The following is a 22,585-nucleotide window of genomic DNA, read 5'->3' as shown; positions in this document are numbered from 1 at the left end:
TAACAACAGCTGCAGAAATTGCAATCCACAGCAGCAAAAGACAAGAAACTAGGGGTGGAGCCTGGAGCTGCTTCTCTTGCTCAGCAATGTGCACTCTGACAGCAGGTGTCCCTGCAAACAGGGAAAAGGATCTGCTCATTTGCACCCCTGCGGCTGCACTGGCCCTCCTTGGAAAAGCACGGGAGAATTGAATTTGCACTCGGGATGTTTGTCATTCAGCTGCACCCTCAGCTCCTGCTACCTGAGCAATGGCCAGGAGGAATTAGCACCAAAGCTCCAAGGGCTCAGTGCTATTTAAATAAACTGGGTTTTACTAGATCTGTTTTCTGGAGATTGATTGTGCTTCTCCAAACCAGGCTCTTCGACGCAGTGCCCCAGAGTGAATTTCCTTTGCAAGCCCAGGCTATTTCCCTGAGACTCTCGTGGGAACAATTACTTGCTGGCTTTCATTTTGTTCTACAGAAATACCGTTTTGTAATATATGGCAATCAGGCACATAATATTGACTGCGTTTTCAATATTCTTCTTGCTTCCGAGATAACCTCCTTGTGGAGACACCTGGGGACTGGCCCCTCTGCAATGCGCCATTCCCACGCAGTGCCCTTACTGCAAGGGCCGTGCCTGGAGCGTGTTCCTTCCCAAGCCACAGCCCTGGCAGCCGTACCTTTACGTGATTCAGTTGCCCAGTCTCAGAACAGAGCCAAGGCAAAAGCCTTCATTCAGTTAAGCAGAGATGGCTGGAAATGTGTCGTTCATAAGGAATAACTTTTTAAGCAGTTTGGGTGCAGAGGGGTTACCGAACGCCGTATGGGATCTGAAGTAAAAAATGTGAGTGTAACCTGAATGGAAAGGAAGAAGCCACGAAGGTGCCCAGAAGAGCTGAAAGTCTGAAAATACAGAATGCAACTGGGAAAATTTTAAATTGCTTGTGCACATGCTAGAAACCCATGTTTATCTAAAAGCCATCTATGGCAGTAGAAAGGAAGACAAATCAGAAGGAAGCTTTATTTTTTCACAATGCTCAATTTTCATCATTTTGAAACTTTTGAAATGCTTAAGAGGTTCCAGTCAACTCTGGCAGTGGAAACCCCTTAAAAGTCTGTTTACATGATGAGATATTGCACTTCACAGGAAAATGAAGTGTAAAATGTTTTTTAGGCAAATACAATAAAATGATGTGAAACTGAAGAAATGCGTGTGTGAGACTGATTCTTACCTTTTCAAAGATTACTAAGGGGACTGTCCTTGGGGATTTTTGCTGAACATTCAAATTATGGCCTGGCCTCTTATTAGGCAATTGGTTTTCCCTCAAAACATTCAAGGCTGATACGAGGTCAAAGAAGCAATCCATGGCAATCAACCAGTCCAGAATTAAGCACAGGGCAGATCTAAACACAATGAAAACACCAAATACACCAAGAAAGAGATCCGAGGAAAGCATATTAAGCTCAAAGATAAAATCATGTAGAATCAAACACACGCTACGACAACCAGCATGGACCAAGAAGACACTTGGCATATGGGAGAAGATGCAAGAAATGTCGTGGATCAGCCAGTTTCAGAAACATGGCAAGCAGTGGCTGAGCTTGCACAACACTGATGAGATCGTTGCCTTCCACCTCAGGTACCCTGTTCATAGGAAAAAAGCTCGGTGTCGTAGTGATAAATGAATATGCTACCAGCTTGGAAGGAAATGAAACATTTATTAGGTTGGACAATGACACGAGCATGTACGATGCTAGCAGCAGTCCTACGCGCAATATAAATAAATAAATGAAAAACAGAGAGCAAAAGATATCCAGGTAAAATTCTGAGATTACACCCATAAGCCTGTCACCATTAAAGGATTATAGAGACGAGATATCTGAGTAAATGGGAGGCTGAAAACCATCTAAGTGGGTAAGACTATTGTTTACTGTTCCAAAGGCACAACAAATGGCAGACTTGAGCAACTGACAGCACACATGGGAAAGTTAGTACATGAAAAAGGAAAAGCTCGGTAACGATTTTCCAGCTGAAAGACGCCAGCCGTGTCTCTAAGCCTTTGCAATGCAGGCGAGGCTTATTGCTCTCAGAATCACTGACTAAGTAAAGGAGACACAGGAAAGAAAACAACCCAATGCAATGCTCTCCCAGTGGTATTGACACAGCGTCCTGCCATTACAGGTAACTTGTCGCCTCCATTATCCTCACTCCAACAACGTAGTGGAAACCAGTATTAAAATAAAAGCTATGGGTTATTGATAATGCTGATAAAACCGGTGTAGTTGTATGCTGATAGGTATTCAGTATTAGATAACTTGAGCTGCAGCTAGTCAATCCAATGGGAAACCCACTGGATTCACAACTCACACCTTTGTCAAATGGAACGCTGGGGACTCAGGAAAATGTTCAACCAAAATATGAGTAAGTGCTCCTAATGCAAGACAAGAAATCCAGCACAATGCTGAAAGAAGAGAGTATTAAAAAAAAAAAAAAGACAAATATTTGTCTGCTTCCTTTCTGTGGTGACCAGGCACACTGTTAACGAATCAGTTACTTCTGCAGTCAATTCTCCACATTTCCAGCAAAAAGACTAGGCAGAAGTTTTAAAACCCCCTTTTTATTCATATCTAGGTCAATGTCTTTTTAAGCCACCAGCAAATGTCAATTAGGTGTCATTTTTTACAACCTGAAGATATGTAAGAAGGGACTTGCCTGTATCAAAGGTGCAGTAATTAGCTGAGGCTTTCAGGCTAGGCAATATCTACTGGTCCATAAATTAGTGCTCTTTTCTACCTTACAGACTTAACATGATTTTATTAACACTTAAATTTACTGTTCCTGGCTCAAAAGTTTAGGGATTATTGACAAGTTTGAAATAAAAATACTGTTACAAGCAGGAATATGTTAACTAAATAAGTACATAATTTCTGATATGCTGGTAAAGTATTTACAACTAAAAAATCAAAATATGCTTATATATAAGCTTATATAGCTTATATATAAGCTTATATATGCTTATAATTGTATTTATAAGCTAATAGTCTGTTTTGCAAGAAATTTTAAAACCAATAGGGCATCTCACCTGTAGACCATGTATTTAATAAAACAAAAAATGGGAATCAGAGTACCTATGCTGAGAAGAGCTGAAGTCAGAGGAACCGGGATTTTATAAAAAGATAAAGAGAGATGTAAAACAGAATAAACCCGCAAGCTGCATCTTGTACATCCCCGGACCAACCAGCTTTATGAGACTGATGCAGCACACACCTATGATGAAAATCAATAGCTGTTACCAAGTATTCACAGGACTCTGTGGACCCATGAGGTTGTCCTAGAAGTCAGCATACGCTGAAGAGGAACGCACAATACATTTCCAGCTCCAGGAACAAGATTTTTATTGACTGAGGAAGAAACACCTTGGTAGCAGTTATAAGTTGAAACAACTTAATCTAGACGTGGTATCACCAAGTGGGCTTCGCACTCCCTAACACCAGTGGTTTTACAAATTGCGAGACATCGTCAAGTTCACACCACTCTGTACATCCTTCAGAAAACAATGAGGACCTTCCGCACGCTGGTTATGAGTGTTATTAGACCATATACCATAGAACCATTGCTTTGGTCATTTTTACCATGGCGATGATTGGGCTTGGACAGAAAGATGAGATATTGAGCATTTTAAGTTCAGCTTCCCTGCCCCATGGTGGCCAAGCAGCTAAAATTCTGACTACCAAATATTACACAAGCAGAGCCCTTGCTCAGTTTCCTACAGTGATTTCTGCTAGTAGGAGAGGCTTGAAATTGTAATGAGAAGCAATACTTCTCAATCACAACAGCAGCACTGTGAACTGTGCACGTGTTCAAAGCAGATGTCTATGGTAAAGGCTGCTGACCACCTGGACAAGGCTTCAGTCGCTAACCCCACTTCTTAGCCTTGGAGCTGCCTCACTCCCAGCTAGAGCTGGTGACGATGAAAGTTTTCCCACAGAGGTTCCCCCACTCCAGTGCTATTCCTGGGTGCACGGTTTGGTCATATTACTCGCATCCCTGTTTGCAGCAAAAACACTGATCTGGAACATGGCATTAGGACCCTGTGGAACAGCAAATCTTTTACAGGTCGTCCTATGAGCCAGCAGCCAGACGGACAGCATGGGAGGAATCATCAGCAAGAAAGCCCTAAATGAAGAAATGAAATACATTTCCCCTGGAGAGGAGGCTTATTGGAGTGTAACGAAAACAAGCCCCATCCCTCCTCCCCTGCGTGCACACACACACCCTAGAGGCTTTTGCAAAGCCACAGGAACGGAAATAATTTTGTTTGAATCCATCAAGCATTAAAATCCGTTCGCTGAGGGATTGAAGTGAAAAATGAGCCGGAGACAGGAATTAGAAGCTCACCGCCTGGGCTGTCAAAAGGGATTTTCCCCAGATAGAAAACAAGCAATTGGAAATGCAGGGAGGTAAATCCCTTCCAGCCTCTGACATGTGTGCACACTCCTGGTTTCCCTTCCTGGCCCTCTCACTTCTGGGTTTAGTGGAGCCAAACCTGGACACATCTCCTTGTGCACTCTCCAGCTGTAGTGCCCATCCTCGGGATGCCTGCTGGGGTCTGCTCAAGGCAGTCGTAAGCCTCAGGCTGAGGAGAGGTGGTGGTGACATGCAGGGGGGCTGGCTGCGCTTCACACAGCGTACGTGAGCTCGCTGGTGCCTAAGGCGCCCAAGGGAAGACAAGGCAGTCACTGAAAGGATAAGCCAAGAGCTCTAAGAACCATTTTATCTACTGCGTAAAATTTCTGAAGAAAGAGACAAGGAACGTAGTTGGCATTACTCTTATAATCACTACACATCTTAGCTTACCACTCAAAAAAATGAATGACGCTTCGTGCTCCTGAAACATGGCCTCATTCTCTCAGGACTATTGCAAACATCTCAGCACCAGCTACATTTTGTTGAGGTTTCCGAGGCTTATTTGCAACCACAAGATCCATAGGTCTACTTTTTCCAAAAAGAAACTGAGATTCAGAAAAATAAGGTGGCAGCTAAGGAGACTGGGGCTACTCTGCAGAGGCCACCTCCAGCTCAAATTTTTAGACGAAGCATACAAGGAACATCTCACACCCACAGGTCTCTACAGTCTCATAGCTGGGCTTTGAGAAAGAAATGGCTGTCACAGCACTATTGCGTTCAATGCAGAGTAGACTTCCCCTTTAGATAGCTGCCAAAACCGAAGGCAAGAATTATTTATAGTACAGCTTCTGTATGAAGATAATAAATACAACCCACTGCAAAAAAAAGGCCAGCATGCCTCCGGGTCCATAGCTCAGAGATGCAGGACAGCCAAAAGAGAAAATGCCAAAGAAAGCTACAGATCTACCAAATGGCCTTGATGAGACGCTGAGACGTTATACTCATCACGCTGTACCCTGGCTGTGTACTGAGAAGCCGGTTATACACTTAGCAAAAAAAGGAGTAGGAAGAAGGAGGTAGAAAGAAGAAAAAGAGAAGCTGAGGAGCTAAATATGAAGCATTTAAGCTATGGGAAGAAGCCTACAGAATGACAGGAGCCAAGGAGCCCTCTAACCACCACCCAGTTCCAGACACAAACGGGTTTAAGAACGGGGCAGACGTAGACCAAGAACCAGGTAAGTGTGCATGCAACAGGATCCTCTTTGAATTCAAAAACCAATTAAGAGAACAGGCAACATGAAGTTTAGAGTAACACAAAATTCCAGTATTTTTGCTGTATGCTAATATGGTTCAAGAGAAAGGCCACAGTTACCTAGATACAAAGAGGTATGTGTTCGTAGTAAATATTTTCTTTTACGCCTGCTGTCCTCTACTGTTGTGTAGCATGCTTCCCTATTGTTCTGTGACTCTTTGGTAATAATATTACCACTTAGGTGGTGTTTCGTAGCTGCAGATCACACTGTGCTTAACCCAGGGGGTATCATTATCTCTGTTTCACATATGGAGTCATGGAAGCACCTAAAGATGTAATGAGTCCGTGGCAAGATCAGAAAAACAGCTACAGTTTTATAAATTACAGTGTTAGCTTGTATATATAAGAGAAACCTCAGGAGGTTTAAATGGGATTTGCTGGCAGCATGAAGACTGTTTGAAAACACCCATGAAAAGAGCTTGTCTTGATGGTAAGCCAGGGACAAACATGGACTGGGACAGAGAAAATATAAGGTGATAATGTTATGGCCACGGGTCAGACAGAAGCAGTAACAGCTTGTCTAATAGCTACAGCAGAAGGAGTTGGTGCTTCGTTCACGCTGATGATATTCACAGTTGTCTCCCTGCTCTTGGAGGAGCTGCAGGGTTATCAGCAGAATCTTACGCTGTGACCAGAGCACCCAGCCAGCTGAGCAAAAGGCTTGGGGAAAAGGGCTGGCTGAAGCCAGCCAGTGGCTGTGTGGCTCTGGGGACGATACTGGGGCGGAGATTCATTTGGATCAGAGAAGTCTTATGTGCCATCCCCATTTCTGTCCCGTTCCTCCTGCTGAAGATGCTGTTGCACTGAACCTGAAAGGTCTGGTTATAAATAGCTTCTCCCTGCAGCTCCTCAATGAGCCACTGAGGCGGAATGAGTCATCTCTGCCGGCAACGTGCCCCCCCAAACCGCCTGCGTCAGGTTGGGAGCGTGGCTGCCAAAAGCAGTGGTACACACTGTTCTCTCTCAAAGGGCAGTGGCCTTGGGGGACAGGGACACTAAACAGACTAGCCCTACTCATTACTCATCAGCACCCAAAAGCCACGTCGCTCTGTGAATAAGTAAAATCTATAAGAGCACTTAGAAAGCGACACCGGCATTTCGGCCCCCTCTGTCCATCCTGTTAGTCATGCCACCCTGGTTCTCACCCAGAGCTTCCAGCCCGCTAATTGGTTTGTTATGGAAATGGTCGGGCACCTCTGAATCTCTCATTCTACTCGTAATGAACTTCTCCTTACCAAGATCTGTTGACATCTGTTCAGTGAATGGGTGCAGCAGCTAGATGCTAGACCCTTACCTGGCTACTCAGCAAACCCAGGTATTACCTAAGAGGAAAGAAGATGGGAATTTGAACAAGAAGAGTCACTGTAGGAGAAATCCAGGTACTCAGATAAAGAGATTCTAGCAGTTACTTGCTTTGTTCACGGGCTTTCATCAGAGGCGAATGGAGCTCTACTGAAACTTGTCCTCTCTCAAGCCCAAGACAATAAGGATGGATGTTGCATGAACTTTAGTTTAAACGTCTATGTAAGCAAGTAATGCACAAATCCTAGCCAAGACAAACAGATATCTGTAATGTACCAAATTTGCTGCGATTGACAGAGACTGGGGGGGTTGGAAGTGAGTACCTATGGTAGGAGAAAATAATTTAAACCAGTACTGGGTTAAAAGGAAGAAAAAGATTATGAGGGAGGGAAGACTACAACATTGATGCCAAAGAACACAAGTAGGGTCTGGAAGCTTATTACTGTTATAAAAAAAGCAAGATTTGTAGATAGGAAATGAGGAAATCTGGTGCTACACTTCTTTCAAATGGAGAGTTTAAGACAATGTGATCACAGCGATTCGGGTATGTTTTCCATAAACTGCCTTTAATGGCTGTGAGCTGTGGCTCACCCTGACATTGGGTGAGGAAGCAAACTCTGGACAACAGTGAGAGAGGACAAACACATCGGGCAAGCAAGAATATCTTGCGGTTGAGCTGAAGCAAAACCTTTGCAAGTAGTACCTTGAGAAGGAAAACTCACTTATAGCTCTCATTAGAACTGAAAATTGGTAATGTTGATGAGGATCCACACAAACAGCACAAACAGAGCAGTACATTTCAGCTCCCGCAGCTTTTCACTGGCAGTAGTAGTGTCGAGCAATGTTCCCCAGCTACACGGCCACTGGACTCCTGCAAGTGATCCCCGGTGCTGCACTTTGTGACAGCAGAGGGAATGCTATCTGCTTTTGGGTCACGCTGTGATGCAAAATGATGACAAAGGCTGGTGGATTTTTTGCTACCAGCAGAGGTGATACAGTGTTGTCTCAATGGAGGCAGAGGATGACGCAGTTTCACATTAGCTGCTTTTCCATTTTCCTTCCAGTTCTTAATCCACCATCAAATCAACGAAGCACATTCTGTTAATGACTTTGTTCTGATAGAGTTTTAAAACTAACAAGTTCATCATGTGCAGCCTCATCATTCCTATATTTATGTTCTCTTGGAATATTTTATCTTTGAATATATTTCTTCAAAGGCACTTACTCCACAGAAGAACCAAAACCTTGAAAAGTCCTCTATTCTGCTTCCTACCTTTCTCCTCAGTGACTAGAAAGTTATTTATTAGTACCTGGCACCGAGAAAGGACATTTTTCCTTTCTGTTATCACCTCTACCTTCTTCTCCCTTTCCTTCTTATTACCTCTTCTCAGTCTCCTAGCAAGGATACAAAGAAGAACACCTATTTTCTCTTGCCTTGTTCCCAAATAAGTGAATAAAAACCGAAGATCCTCACCTCCTGGCTTCTCACTGTGCAGAAGCAACAGGCTCACCGCCTCTTCTCTCATCTCTACGTTTTCCAGTTAGAAAAGATCTAGCCACATTGCTTTTGGTCACCGTATTCCTGAGCATTGCTGTGGCATCCGAGCCTCACAAAGGTGTACAACTGCAGACTAATCGTGTCTCAAGGGTGTATCTGGGCTATACCCGAGTGCTGTCCCCAGCTCCTGTGTTGTGTGAGGGCCAAGAAATAAAATTACAAAGGTGAGTGCCTTGGTGGCTATCCCAAACTCCTATCTTCCTTTAACGATGGGAGGAAGACAGAATAAATGAACTCGTGGAATTTCATGAGTTTCTTACCACTCTAGGGTTTTTTCATATCGAACTAAGAAATTTATCAGTTGAGATGCTTAACACTTTGCTTTTTTGTTGTATTTGAATCTTAATACAGGTTATTTAGCCATAGTCATAATCCTGTTACCTGCCACCTGAATGCAGACAGAGAGACCAAGATACATGATTATAGAGATAACTCAAGACATAAGAAAGCAAATTCTGTACTCATTTGCAAAGACACAATTCCAATTGCTTCCAGAGCCATGGACAGTGTACCCAGAGGGAGCATTTGACCCAACAGCAGTAAAGGCTACACTCTGACTACTCCACAAGAAAGAGGACAGTGGTTCTCATACCCTAAATAGTACAAAATACATATTTTCTTTTATTATTGAGCAAGGAAGTAGGTTAGTAACAAGATAATGTGGTATATGGGAGGCAGGAGGATCACTGAGGGCAGAGATTTTGACGGGAGCAGGGGAAATGATGAAGAAATACAATCTCTTTCTTTAAATATTTGTAAAGGCCAACACATTCCAAAACACCCTTTCAGGACAAGAAAAAAAAAAAAAAAAAAAGAATTAAAAAACCATCAACAGCTGTCCCAGTTGTCCCAAGCCTGCAAGGCATCCTTTTGTTATCACACACACTGAACTTGGGAATTACAGATACTGAAACCAATGCCAGTAAAACAGCTGCCTCCAGGAAAGGATGAGAACTTCCACAGGGCAGCTGAAACTATGTAGCTGCTACTAACTGGGAAGACTTGGGATTTCCAATCTTCAAACAAGAGATGAGAGATAGAAAGTATCTCTGAAATCAGTTTCTTCTGTTAAACCCGCGTTTGAGGGATTGTATTTAGAATATAGAGTTCCATCTCACCTGAGACCGGGTACCTCTCCAACATCCAGCTCTGTTTAATCCTCTTTCATCTTTTCTGGGCTATTCTGAGCAAGGGAATTCCAGCTCCTAGAGAAACAAACCGAAGGAAGCAATTAGCCCCAACACACCCAGGGCGTTAACTACAATCACAGGTGGGTACTCTGGCTTTTAGGCTGGGATCATACAAAGTATTACACTCATTCTCTACAAAAGCAGGCCTTTTTAAGGCTGTAGAGGCTGCCTGCCAAGCTCTACAGAAATTCCCATAGGTTTTCATGAAACATCCCGAGCAGGGAGGATTTCTGTGGGGCTTACTCTTCTCTCTCAGGTTGTGTGGTTTCACAGGTCAACCCATGAAGAGCACGACATTCAGAAGTGGACAGAGGGAATCAGATCCTTTTCCTGAGCTCCATGCCCTTACAAAGGATGCAAATTCATGCTAGTCAACTTCTAAATTGGACACAACACTTGGAAGCTGATGGAGGCAATATTTTAACTGCAAACTTGAAGAAATGGGGGAAACAATTCAAAAAGAGTCAAATCAACCTAGCGCACGCTGTAACAGACAAAACTACGGAAACCAAGCGTGCTAGGCTCAGGTAAGAATAATGCAGGACTCTTTTCTTTCCCGCACTCTTCCCCCAGTGTATTTTTTCTCCCGTGGCCATGCTGTACAGGAACGGCTGTGGCTGAGGTGCGCTGCCGTCCTACCCGATTCCAAGCAGGATTTTAGATGATGACAGGAACACAAGCATTCATGTCTTCTGTCAGCTTTGCTTAGCAGAAAGAAATATATATATATTCCTTCTAGGCTGTCCCTACATTTTAGTAGGATCCAGTTTAAAAAAAAAATAACAAGTGCAAGAAGCTGATTATTTCACTGGGGAGGGGAATATGGAGGAGGTCACCATATGCGTAGGATAAATATCCTCCTGCTGCAAACTTCCATCAGTCAGTCACCATCATCTGCTCTGCGGGATAAAAATGTCTCAGATACTGCGCACTCAAACATCGCTAGTGCCCAGCTCATTTACAGAGCTTGCTGCAGTCCAGCAGGATCAGCCATGAAGTATGAGGTGACTTCTTGTTCAGGCCATCACCCTTTTTTTTTTTTTTTTCCTCCTGTTGAACCTTCACCTTCCCCAATGTTAAAAGTAAAACAAAATCTGAGGAGCCAACAACAGTCGTGAATTGCAAAAGACCTGATCTTACTCTGTCTTTTCTCAGGGAATTTGTTGGTTGCTCTGCAGAACTTTTGCCAGAACTGCTCCAATACTGCTTTTATACTGTCTTCCACTCATTTTGTCATACAGAATCAAAAAGGCAGTGCAGACCCATGTCTCAACCCAGTGCCAGCGACAGAAAGTCACTCTGGCCGGAGGGGAGGAAAAGGAGTGGCTGGAGAAGAGCAAGACGACAAAGAGAGAGGAGCACAGGGAGAAAAAAATGGCCAAGCAATAGCTGAAAACAAAAATCCCTTTTGTTTTGCTCTGCGTAACTTCTTTCTCACACTCATGTTCCCCTGCCCAGGTAGTGGGATAAAGTGGCCTGGACTGCTGGGGCAGAGCCAGGGCTTTACTCTGCAGCCGAGTCCAAAAATGACTTTTCAATTTCTAAAGCTGTGGAAGGGAAGGGGCAGGAGGTAAGAGCATCCCTGAGGAAGCAAGGCTTCTCCGGCAGAGCTGCTGCAGCAGCAAAGCTATTAATAAATGTTTGCAATCTTTTAATCGTTCTGCTAAATTGCCGTCATGTTCTTGCAAACCCCATAGTGTGTCAGTGCAGCTGCCTCCTCCCGCCTGCCTGCCCGTGTTCGTGCATGTGAGTGAGGGGGAACATCAGGAACATGCTCATATCCAAGGGCTGCTGCAGCATTAGAGGGAAAACGATTGTGACAAGTGACTTTTAAAATCTTCCCTATTCCAGAGCAAGCGGCCCTATTAGTTACATCCATTACCCACACCTTCACTTGGTTTCCCTTTGCGGCAAATCCTGCCTCCTCCACCCAGACATTGAACTTTTCTGCGTGAAATCATCACGTCCGATCTGCCGGGCTTTGGACCCGCTCCCTGGGAGGCCACATCTCTTGCCACACCATTGCCCCGTGGCTGCAGCCCGCAGTCACTCTGCCTTAAGCAAAGAAGCTCCCAGCAACACAACATTTTTGTCCGCTTTATCCAGCCCACCAACGAGCTGAAAAGCATCAGGATACTGCACAAACATACACTGCTTTTCAGGCTCTTACTGCAGGTCAGTTAATCAGAATATAAGTGGACTAGAAAGCTCTGATCCTATTTATGGCAATAGATAACGTTTCAGGACGAAAAGGATTAATACTTTTAAATAAATTGTCTGTTTTCCTCTTCATGGGGCTGAAGTGTACCCATTATTGTCCAAACTAGCATATAACAGACAAAGAAACCTTCCAACGTCATGGTGGAGATCAGCTTAATCCTTTGTCTGTTTCCTCCCCCGGCTCAAACTCTCATCTTTGTCCTAATTATAATAGCATTTGAAATTATCATGGTTTAAAAAAAGACGCCAGCTTATATAATATTCTTATTGCTTATTAATGATGGCAGGAGGGAGAGCCTTGCACTGTGGGAGTTATGCAAAGCAAGGCTGAGCCATACCTTGCCGGGCTCCGCCGACTGCTGATTTGGAGCCCGCTGCCCGAGGATTACCGTGTAATAACAGATGTAAAGGCTTTTAGGGAATGACAGGCCCGCCGCACGCACTTGAACGAGGAGACATGACAGGCGTCACATTTCGCAGCGATTAGCCTTGGGCACTTTTCAGAGGCAGAAGACTCGAGGCGAAGTGACTTTAACCGCTCTGCAAGTGTGATAATCCCCGCGACGGCGCAGCCTGAAGAGTTTGATTGCTGTTTGGAATGGGAGCTTATGAATAATAATAAAGAAAACATCAGACTGGATATTGGTGACACAGTTACACAGCTCTGACAGCCAGAAAGACAGTCGGCTTGGATGTGAAGTCCTTAAGTCCATTACTTAACCTGAAATTACTTATTTCCTGTCCTCTGAACGTCGTCTCCTGTACAAAGCCGTAATGTGTGAAAGGCTTCCTAAAGAACGAAGCTGGAGGCTCCGTGTGTGCTTCACAGCGCGTTTGCTGTGTTTGTCACTATGGTATCTGGCTGTCGGAGAATATAGGGTAGAGGAGGAGGGAATGTGAATGGGAGCAGCACTCCGGATCCGTGTTATAAACCCCTGCAATTTTATTGAAAAATGAGCTTCAACATCAGGTGACACCACCAGTCGCTGCTACTCAGACTAGCAAAAGACTAATTAGATTTCTTGCCCCCACGCTTACAGAGAAACACCTGCACCCAGCAAGTCCCCCAAATAAAAAAAGCTCACTATGTGTAATTTAAGTAAATTAATTAAATGATGTTAACATGCTTTCGTTAACATCTGGGATGTGACTCACGGGTGCCGATCACCTTACAGTGCTGATGATCCAACAGGAAGCCTAGTGGCAGTTCTGAGCAGTGGGTCTGTATTTGTATGTAGATGGTAGCGCATCAAAATGCCGAGAGCTGCAATTGGAAGCGTGCTGTAGAGGAATCTAATCAGCACTTGAAATCATCCCCTCATGGCTTTGGGTTGTTTATTTAAATCCTACATCTTCAAAAACACTTCGCTGTTATTACTTCAGTGTCTGCCCGTTTGCCAGGCCCAAAGCCGAGGGAGCTTTAGTCTGGCCACGCAGTTCGGGTGGGGAAGGGGACAGAGAAGGGACGAGTTAAAAGAATTGAATCCTGAAGATTGTTCACAAGATGTAGAAAATTTCTTGCATGGGTGTATGTAGCAATAAATAGTGAGGCCAGGCAGAGAGTGGTGGGCACGTAGAAGTTTTGCTGGGCGTACCACATCCCCTGCTAGCCTTGCTGTCCCACCCGCAGGGCCCACCCTGTCACCCTGGGAAGTCCCCAGGTGCCCCTTAGGGAATCAAGGGAGAGGAGCCAGGCGGTGCAAAACCACTGGCTCCCGTGACCCTGCAGGATGCAAACTGTGCTGCCTCTACACACCCTGCGTGGGGACACGCACACATTTAACTGGCTGTGGCTTAGTTTCGTGACCTGTAAGCACGTACCGGGTTGAAGCTACCCAGTCCACAACACCACTCCGTGAAGCATCTCACGTTCTGCCCCCAAAATCTTGAACTTTGCTGGCTGGCAGAGCGCTGCTTAGCTCGGCTCTGAGACACCGGCAGTCCTGGGTGATGACATGCAGCAGGCACGTGCTGAAATGGGGGGAAAAGTGAGCTCCCTGAGGAAAGATGGAAAATGAAACCAGATGCCACCAATACTGAGAGAAAGAAGAAACTAGATCTGATCCTTTAGATGACTTGATGGAAGCTGCTCATGTTCAGAGGCGGTAGGACCAAATTCAGCTCTAATTAAGTCACTACTGTTACAGCAGGATAAACATGATCTTTTAAGCATCACAGGTATGAAACGGGGACAGAGAAGGTCACGTAGCAACAACTGCTTGGCTTCCAGCACATGCACTATGGAATTTTACTGAGGTGGCCTGAGGGACGTGCCCTCGGTCAGTTGTCCCCAGCTCATCGCACTGCATCAGGCACTCCAAGAAGGCTGCTACGTGCACCACCGGGAGCTTGGGACCAACCAGCAGCAGGCAGAACTCATCTCAAGCACCAGCTCAAACTCCCGTGCCCTCAGGGCAGCTGGTGGAATCAGCCTAGCAAATGCAGCAAGGTATTTTTTTAGTTTGTTTCTGTCTTCACAGTGTGCATAGTTAGGGAAAGTGACAAATATTTACAGCCTCTAACTCAGGTGCAAACTCATCTTTTAAGAATAAAATAAAATAAAAACAAAAAGCCCAGGCAAGCTTCCCAAAATAGGTCAGATGCTTCTGGCGTTTTTTGTCTTCTGCAGTCTACAGCAGCCATGGCCTCCAGAGATCTGTTTGCGCTCGCTGGTCTCTGTGAGCAGCCCCAGTCAGCACAGCAGAAATAAAAGTCGCTGCTGATTCTCCCCCACCCAAAGCTGCACTCGTAGGCTGCGCCTCGCTCTGCTTCCCAGGGGCTTTCGCTTGCTGTGCCGGGCAGTGGGATGCTGCAGCTAAACGTGGATGGAGGCTGGAACAGACGCGTGGGGAGGGCGCTGTCAGGCTGGGTCAGGCAAAGAGCTGAGACTGCGTGCCCCAAGCAGTCAGTGACTGGCACGCTGTTTGCTCCGAGCTGACACCAGTACACGCCGGGACCCTGAAGCTCCCCAGTCCTATCCTGCTGGGCAGCTCCCCGCAGCTCCTCTCCTCTGACACACGCTGCTGCTGCCCAGCCGGAGCCACGCAGCAGCCATGGGTTATGCAAAGCTGCTCCAGGAGGCCTGTCCTTGTGCCCAGCACCGCTGCTGCTGAGCGACGGGTGTGCAGGGAAGTGTTTTCCTCCGTCTCCCTCATTACGGAGACAAGTGCTCTGCGGCAGACATCTCTGCTCCTGTGGTGCTCGAGGCTGCTGGAGCTGAACATAAAGCCGCGCAGAGAAAAGGGTTGTTCAGCACACAGCAACATAAGCAGATGCATCTCACTGCAAAACAGGGCCACGGCTTAAACCGCCCATGGGAATCGAGGGGAAAGAAAAAGCAAGGCGCAAAGATCTGGTCTGCCCTCGGAAAAATCACCGTTCTTCCTTTTCACCTTAATTCAAATATCTCCGCATAGTCTCCACTTTTGGCAGGCACCTCTGCCTTCTTGCTGACCCACAGATGACGTGCAGGTTCCTACAGAGGTGTAGGCTTTTGTTCACTTTTGTCCTAAAGCTTCCTTCCCAGACAGGTGAGCCGAGGGGTGTTTGTTCCTGGAAGCTTCCTGATGAAAAGTCTCGCGCATCAGCGATGACAACCTGCCTCGCGGACTGCATCTTCTGCTGGAGCACCACTCAGCACAGAACAAAACAATCAGCACAGAACAAAACAACGAGCCCTGCCTCGCCTGCACGCTCCAAGACCTGCTACATCTGAAAACACTGCTCCCGAGGGCAGGCTGGAAACTGAGAAAACCCTCTGAGGCCATTCTCAGGCTTAGCGCAGCCTTTGCTCTAACTTCTGGGATGCCAGACTCCTCCCTAGAGGTGGCAAGAAGCTCAGCTCCCACTAATGCTATTGGGCTCTCTGTGAAGGAGCAATTTTTCAATTACTCCTAATTAAGAGCAATTACCCTTTATCTTCAGAGACCAGAACAAAGAATAATTAATCCATCTTAACATCCCCGTTAAGGAGGCATTAAGTACGGGTTGGGTTTTTTTCCACGCAGCAGATCACACAGCAACTTAGGTGGCTCAGGCGGCGCTGCCTAATGCAGAAAGGGAAGGGAAAAGAGAATCCCAAATATCAGAACAAATATTCTAGGTTTTGCCTTACTGAGTTTGGAAGCAGCTGTTTGCTTCTTGCAGCAACCTGCTGCAGATGAGCGCGCTGCCTATGGGTTTCATAGATAGAAGCAGTTTTACTATGTTTGATAATTAACAACGTTCAAGTAAGCTTTTTACTGATTGTTAACGTATATCTGCAAGCAAAGTATTTGCAATCATTCCCATTGCAGAGCTTGAGAAAACGAAGCTCAGAAGTTTCGGGCCAGCTTCGCAGCGCACGCGGTTGCTGTTAACCTGAACAGGATCTTCCTGCTCTTGGCTATTAAAATAATAATAATAATTTAATATTTTGACCTTCCCAAAGGATGTAGTCTAAGATCATGCTGCAAGCTGCTGAAAGATGCAGACATAGAATTTGCTTCAAGCTGCAGCCTCATGGTTTTGCCACACCAGGGTACCCAGGCCCCAGCAATGCGGAGCTGCCCCCAGCTCTGCCCTGCGCACGGGGAAGCGCTCTCAGGACTGTTCTGGAAGGAAGAAAAAAGAATCACAATAACACATCCTACTTCAGCTAAGGAAGGTTCTAACACTTAACAAATAAGAAAGTTTATGATTAGCGATTATGTGTTAGGATGATAAAAAAGGATGGGTTTTATTCTTAAGTATATTGATCCGAGGGCTCCTGAGCTAAAGAGGGGGGCGTAGAGAGGTACAGAAAATGAGGGAGTGAGAAGGAAGGGACCAAAGCGAGAGGGAGGGCGTCCCCTGCGCTAACTGAAAGCATCTGCGTGAATGGCTCCAGGCCAACGTGCTTGGAGAACGCGCTCTTCTGTCTCAGTGACCTTGTTTAGACAAACTGAACACAAAGCTTCAGGCGACATCGGACAGAAATTAAGAAGCAGTTTTAATTTTAGCCAGATTGTTGTGTATGTGCAGCTGCGGGGTTATCTGGGGACGCAGTGTGCATCCAGTGGAACAAACCATAGCTGTCACTCTGATGCCACACCTGATGGCAAATTTAGTTCAGTGCTTCCAGGGGAAGCAAAATCATGGCTTGGGCTATTCAGGAAGATCAAATTGCGGTATCACGAGGATGGAGAAGCAACGCAGCCTCATTTTAGCCCAGAATGTAATTACTTGGCTGAATCACGTGCAAGCACCATACAGGACTGATGTACCAAACCTCCTGCCTAGGAAGAGTGCAAAGATTCAGTAACTGATCTCTGTCTTTTCACTGAACAAATTTGCTGGCAATTTTAAACGTAGCAAATACTCAGGAATTCTAAGAGCTGGCTGCATGCAGCAGAAGGTGTGCATTAATCACCATGTTTATCGCAGCTTATTAGCACAATTAATTGTACATAATACAAATGTGATCTAACCCGTAATCTGGAGATTACGAATGCTGTGTAAATCCAAGATGAAGGTCTAGATCTTCAATAAAATGTCAAGTCATGAATGAAAATGGTAATAACAACCAGGCCTGCTTGGGAATAACCCCTCCACATGCATGCTAGTGCACATAACAAAGGTGAGCTTGGAAAATGACCTCAGCATCCCTCCTGTATCCCCTGGCATCCAGCCTAGAAGTGTAAGGATTTGTTTGAGTGCCTTCCTTGAGGTGCAGGCTGCTGGGCACCGAGCTGCAGGGCCAGGGCAGGGCTGCACGGGCCAGCACTCAAAGGCCAGCCCCACAGGAGCAGGCAGGCTCAGTGCCTCTGGAGCAGAGCCACCCCAGAGGAGGCCAGAACTGCATTCCTGCAGCAGATGTAACCTCGGCCATTTTCCCGCCCCACTCCGCACCTCAGGTCAGCCAAGGAAGAGCTGGTGGGCTCAAAACCCACTCGACTATTTCTGACGGGTTTTTAGGGCATTTGGCTGCAGCTCTCAGCCCCGGCGAGGCGCTCAGCTTCCTCACGCTACGCCAAGAGAGAATTAGGCTTCTGTTACCGAAACTCACCTTCCCAATACGCATCCGCTGCTCGGGTCCAGCTCTGCGACAGCCCACGAACCTGCTGTGATCTGGGCACTGGGGGTTCAGCAGGGGATTTGCCTCAGCCCCACCGGCTGGTCACTTATCTACAGCAACGTTCGCTGGAGGGGCAGCTGGATACAGAACACCCCAACCTGCTCTTGCTTGACAGTGACTGTAACTGTTCCATTACTTAGTGTAACGGTGTGTGGACAGGAACACAAAGTCAATCCAGAGTCTCTTTCTCAGCTGTTCATCTCTGCCCAGGGCCAGATTCAAGACAAGCAGTCTTAGAACAGCTACGGGATACGGAGGGAAGAAAGTCTCACCGGTGAATCTTTGAGGCCTCTGAAGTAGTTAAGCAGTGGCAGCAACGCAGGACTTCACAGCTCCAAAACATTGTCCTGCTCTTCACAACACATCCATACCAGCCATTTACTGCATTTACTCTATTATTCTTGAAATAAAATCAATATGCAGACCAAGGCCAGAGAAATTCAGCCTGGGAGTTTATCAAATTCCCTACATTGTTGGACAATCATTGATCAAACGATTATTCTTTATGCACTGATAAAGAATCTTCTATACTAAGCTCTCAAATTGCTTTATAAATTGTCTCTAATGCATATAGGGAGTGCAACGTTATTTCTCCCTGTCCTGGTATATTCTGTCCTTCATAGTTCCTACGTCACAAGCTGTTCCAAGGCCATATCGCCTCTCCAGGTCTGCAGGAGAGACATCCATCCTCTCCCTTGGCAGGTGTCTTGACCCACTCTTCAATTCAAATGGCATTTTCTGAATTTTTCTCTGTCAGATCTTTTCGTAGGAGACAGTTCTTTTCCACCTTGACTGTATAACTCACCATCACTTGTGACAGTCTCTTGAATCACTGACACAAATCAATACAGCAAATCTTGCAGAGGATGGGGCGAGGAGGTAAGAAAACAAATGTGAAGGTGTTGCAACCTTTTAATTCCTGCGCTGTCAGCTCAGCACACCACGAAGCCTGACCGGAGCCACACAGCTGGTGCTAACACGAGCGCAGACTGTGCAGGGAGCTGTGGTGGCTCAGCTGCTCTGTGCATCATCCAGACCAACGACAGGGAACTAAAGGCAACGTCCTACATGAAACGAGGCAGGGCAGGGTTCTCGCACAACACTGCTCTCTCTTTGCGCTGTGTCTCTCCTAATCAGCTTTCTGGACCAAAAACCGAGGCTTTTGCTGTCCATAGCGCCGAGCCAGGAGCACGCACAGTGCACATGTCCTATTGGATTACAGGGCAGAGTGCACTCACGTGGGCTGCCTGTCAGGGACCCAGCTGCGCCTCTGCAAAAGGAGGGAAACGAGGGAGGGCACAAATGAACCTGATCAGAGGGCACGAAGGGGAACGCCACCAGAGCACGGAGGTAGCAGCCATGCTGGGAGGCTCGCCCAGGGCCTCACTCCTCAGAGGAAACACGCAGCCACGTTCACACTCATGTTTTTGATATCACGCAGAAGTGTGGGAATAGCTTTTCACCAAGGAGCTCGCTGCACTGAGTGGAACAGCTGATGGGTAAATCCAGTCACGGGTATTAAAGCACAAAGCAATATGGCAAAATCCATCCAGCACGGTCTCTCCCAAGAAAACGCTTCTACACACACCAGCACCAGAAGCTGACAGATTGCCCGGTCCCTTTTTCACAGTCTCACCAGAAAAGGTCTCTTTTTACAGAGCCCGTACTGGCCTATGTGCTTCTTTCTCTTGAGGCAACTCGCATTCCCCAGTCCTCAGAAAAACGTGACAGAAAGCGTGAGCACAGGTGAAGGGGAGAGAGTCGAGAGACACGGAGACGTAGCGCAGCGGGCATCCGTTTCAGAGGGCAGAAGTTTATCACCCAGGACAGGATTTCCACCGGCTTTATCACCGTGTTCTTTGTCTAGAATGAAGGCCCTTAGCGGAGATGTTTCCACTCTGAATTAGCAATGAGGCCGCGCTCGCAGCCCTGCCACGGCTCAGCGGGTGCGGGCAGCACAACACGGGGCGCACCCCCGCCTCACAGGTCTCCACAGCCAGAGCCTGAGGAGCTCAGTACCGTGAGGTGTTAACGCTGGAACTTACGAAAAAATTAATGCTGGAGCTTGCATTAGCGCTGGAGCTTAATTCTGTGAGGCAGCAAGGGACAGGAGCCCTCCAAGGAGGGCTCACTTAATGAGGTACAAAAGCACCAGCCCGGAGGGCAGAACGCACACAGCCCAAGCAGCTGAGCCTGCTTTTAAAAAAAATAACTAATGAGCCCTCAGCAGGCTCAACGGGCCGGCCCGCCCTGTGCCCCCCCCGCCCCCTCACGGACCCCTCACAACCCCGGGCACCGCGCGCCTCGCGCGCCCCCGCGCGGGGGCTGCCGGGAAGGCGGCGGGGTCGCCCCGGGGGGAGCGACACATAACGCGCATGCGCGCAGCCAGCACCTAGAGGAAAGGGCAGGGCCGCCGTGGAGGCGTCAGGACGGGAAGTCCTTCCACTGTCCCCGCCTCCTCGCGGCGACGATTGGTTGCGGTGCGCCGAGGCGCTTCTCCCATTGGCTGGGCGCGACGTCAGTCCGGCGGCGGCATGGTTCGCTTCAAGAACAGGTGAGCGGGCTGCGCGGCGCCGGGCCCGGGCCCGGCCGGGCCCCGGTAACCCCCCGGCCCTCCCCCCAGGTACGTGCTGTGCGAGGTGGTGGCCGAGGAGCCCCGGGGCCGGCCCTGCATCGAGGACCGCGCCGTGGGCAGCGCCGTCAGGGACGCCATCGCGCGGGCCTACGGGGACTACGGGCTGGCCTGCTGCTCCGTGTCCTTCACAGGTGGCCGCGGGGGGAGCGGGACCTCCCGGGAGGGGAGGGGAGGGGAGGGGAGGGGCGGGACCCCCCCGGGGAGGGACAGGGACCCTCAGGAAAAAAGGGGTTGCCCCGAGAGGGGGGGGGAGCCCCGAAAAAAGAAGGGAACGACCCCCCTTGAAGAAAGGGGAACCCCCCGGAGAGAGGGGGACCCCCGGGAAAGGAAGGGACCCCCTCAGGAAGCCCCCCAGGAAGAAGGGGCGACCCCCGGGAGGGAAGAGCACCCCCGGGAAGAAAGGGGAACCACCCCCCAGAGAGGCCCCCCCTGGAGGGAGGGAGACCCCCAGCAAGAAAGACCCCCGGTAAAGGAAGCCCCCCCCGCCGGGAAGGGATTCCCCTCCCCCCAAGAAAAAGGGATCCCCGGGGAAGAAAGGAGCGGGGAAGAAAGGAAGTCCCCCCCGGGAAGGAAGGGGACCCCCCCCGGGCATACCCCCCCCCCCGGAGGGGCCGGGGTCCGGCGCTGAGGGGTGCCGCGCCCCGCAGTGAAGTACCTGAACGCCTACACGGGCACCGTGCTGCTGCGCTGCCGCAAGGACTTCTACCGGCTGCTGTGCTCGGCGCTGCCGCTCGTCAGGCAGCTGGAGAGCCGCGGGCTGCGCTGCCCCTGCTTCCTCAGCACCCTGCACGTCGGAGGTGAGCCTCGGAGCGCGGCGAGCACGTAGAGGTGGCTCTAAATCAGGGGCAGCAGCCCTCCTGTGCTCAGACCCTCAGTAATGCTGCAGGAGTCTTCGTTACAGCGAGCAGACAACCAGGGCAGTACATACTGCATTACATTAATTAAAAAAAAAAAAAAAAAACTAACATTTTTAAAGTATAGCATCGTCCCTGTCCTGAAAATTAACCGCCTGGGACAAAGAAGTGGCACTACTTGTTAGAAATTATCATTTCACTGGGGAAGCACAGCCTAGACGTGCTTCTTATCACTTGCCTTAATAAAGGTGGTACCCAGAGTATTTATTGTGTGATACAAAGATCTTCATGCTTCAGATGATAACGCTTGGTTTCATGGTTTCAAAACTTGTTCCACATCGTTCCTGTGACTCCGATAGGTACCATAAGGTCATGTCAGAAGTTTCTAATCCAGCATAACAGAAGACAGCTGCTGACGTTGTTGCAAAACTGCACAAACGAAGGTGAGTTCCTCCAGCCACCTTCCTGAAGAGCAGCCTGAATTGCTGGAGCTTCTGTAGGATGTGCCAGGCTACTTCCAGCTCCTGGACTGAGAAACGTGCCTTTCTCTGCAAGTTGAGGACACTCAGCACATGTGAAGAGATCACGTAATGACCCCGTGTTGCCCCCTTTCTTGCAGAGGAAAGACAGCGCATCCGGCAGTCAGTGCTGAGCTGTTCCCTTATGGAAGAGCAGCCTCCAAGTGGAGATGAGGAAGAGGATGATGGCACAGAGACAGACTGAGTACTGCTTGTTACTGTTCACCTGCTCTGTACTGCTGTAATCAAGATGATAATGGTTTTCTGTAGTAAGAAAAGCAAGGGCTGGGAAAAGCACCTGTCCATATTTAGACTTCCTTCCCCCGTTCCAGGTGTTCTTGAATAATAAAATGTTTTTTGTTTTTTAAAATTGTGTTACACTTAAGTGGGTTGTCTGTTTTACTCCAGGAATCAAAATTACTAAAGAGCATAGCAGCTCAACGTGATCTCCATGCTGAGGTAGAAGCAAGCTGTAGGCAGTTGGCACAGACAAGGAATGTAGTTCTTCAG

At 47.7% G+C, this 22,585-nt stretch overlaps 1 protein-coding gene and 1 long non-coding RNA gene across 2 annotated transcripts; one reads left to right on the top strand and one right to left on the bottom strand.

Annotated features, from left to right (window-relative positions):
• Nucleotides 1-4,168: 4,168 nt before the first annotated feature.
• Nucleotides 4,169-19,803, bottom strand: LOC118174752. Its single transcript, XR_004754766.1, has 3 exons — nt 18,000-19,803; nt 9,683-9,769; nt 4,169-4,724 (listed from the first exon to the last, which is right to left on the bottom strand). It is a non-coding gene; the product is annotated as an uncharacterized LOC118174752 (long non-coding RNA).
• Nucleotides 19,804-20,474: 671 nt separating this feature from the next.
• On the top strand, nt 20,475-22,455 carry POP5 (POP5 homolog, ribonuclease P/MRP subunit). The gene is made up of 5 exons (XM_035340341.1): nt 20,475-20,622; nt 20,692-20,834; nt 21,351-21,500; nt 21,917-22,000; nt 22,177-22,455. The coding sequence occupies exons 1-5, from the start codon at nt 20,603-20,605 to the stop codon at nt 22,278-22,280; spliced, it is 501 nt and encodes a 166-aa protein (XP_035196232.1). The 5' UTR covers nt 20,475-20,602; the 3' UTR covers nt 22,281-22,455.
• Nucleotides 22,456-22,585: the final 130 nt, after the last annotated feature.

This window comes from Oxyura jamaicensis, chromosome 15 (assembly GCF_011077185.1).
Source record: "Oxyura jamaicensis isolate SHBP4307 breed ruddy duck chromosome 15, BPBGC_Ojam_1.0, whole genome shotgun sequence".
Lineage (NCBI taxonomy): Eukaryota > Metazoa > Chordata > Aves > Anseriformes > Anatidae > Oxyura > Oxyura jamaicensis.
This window is presented reverse-complemented; position numbering and strand designations above follow the sequence as displayed.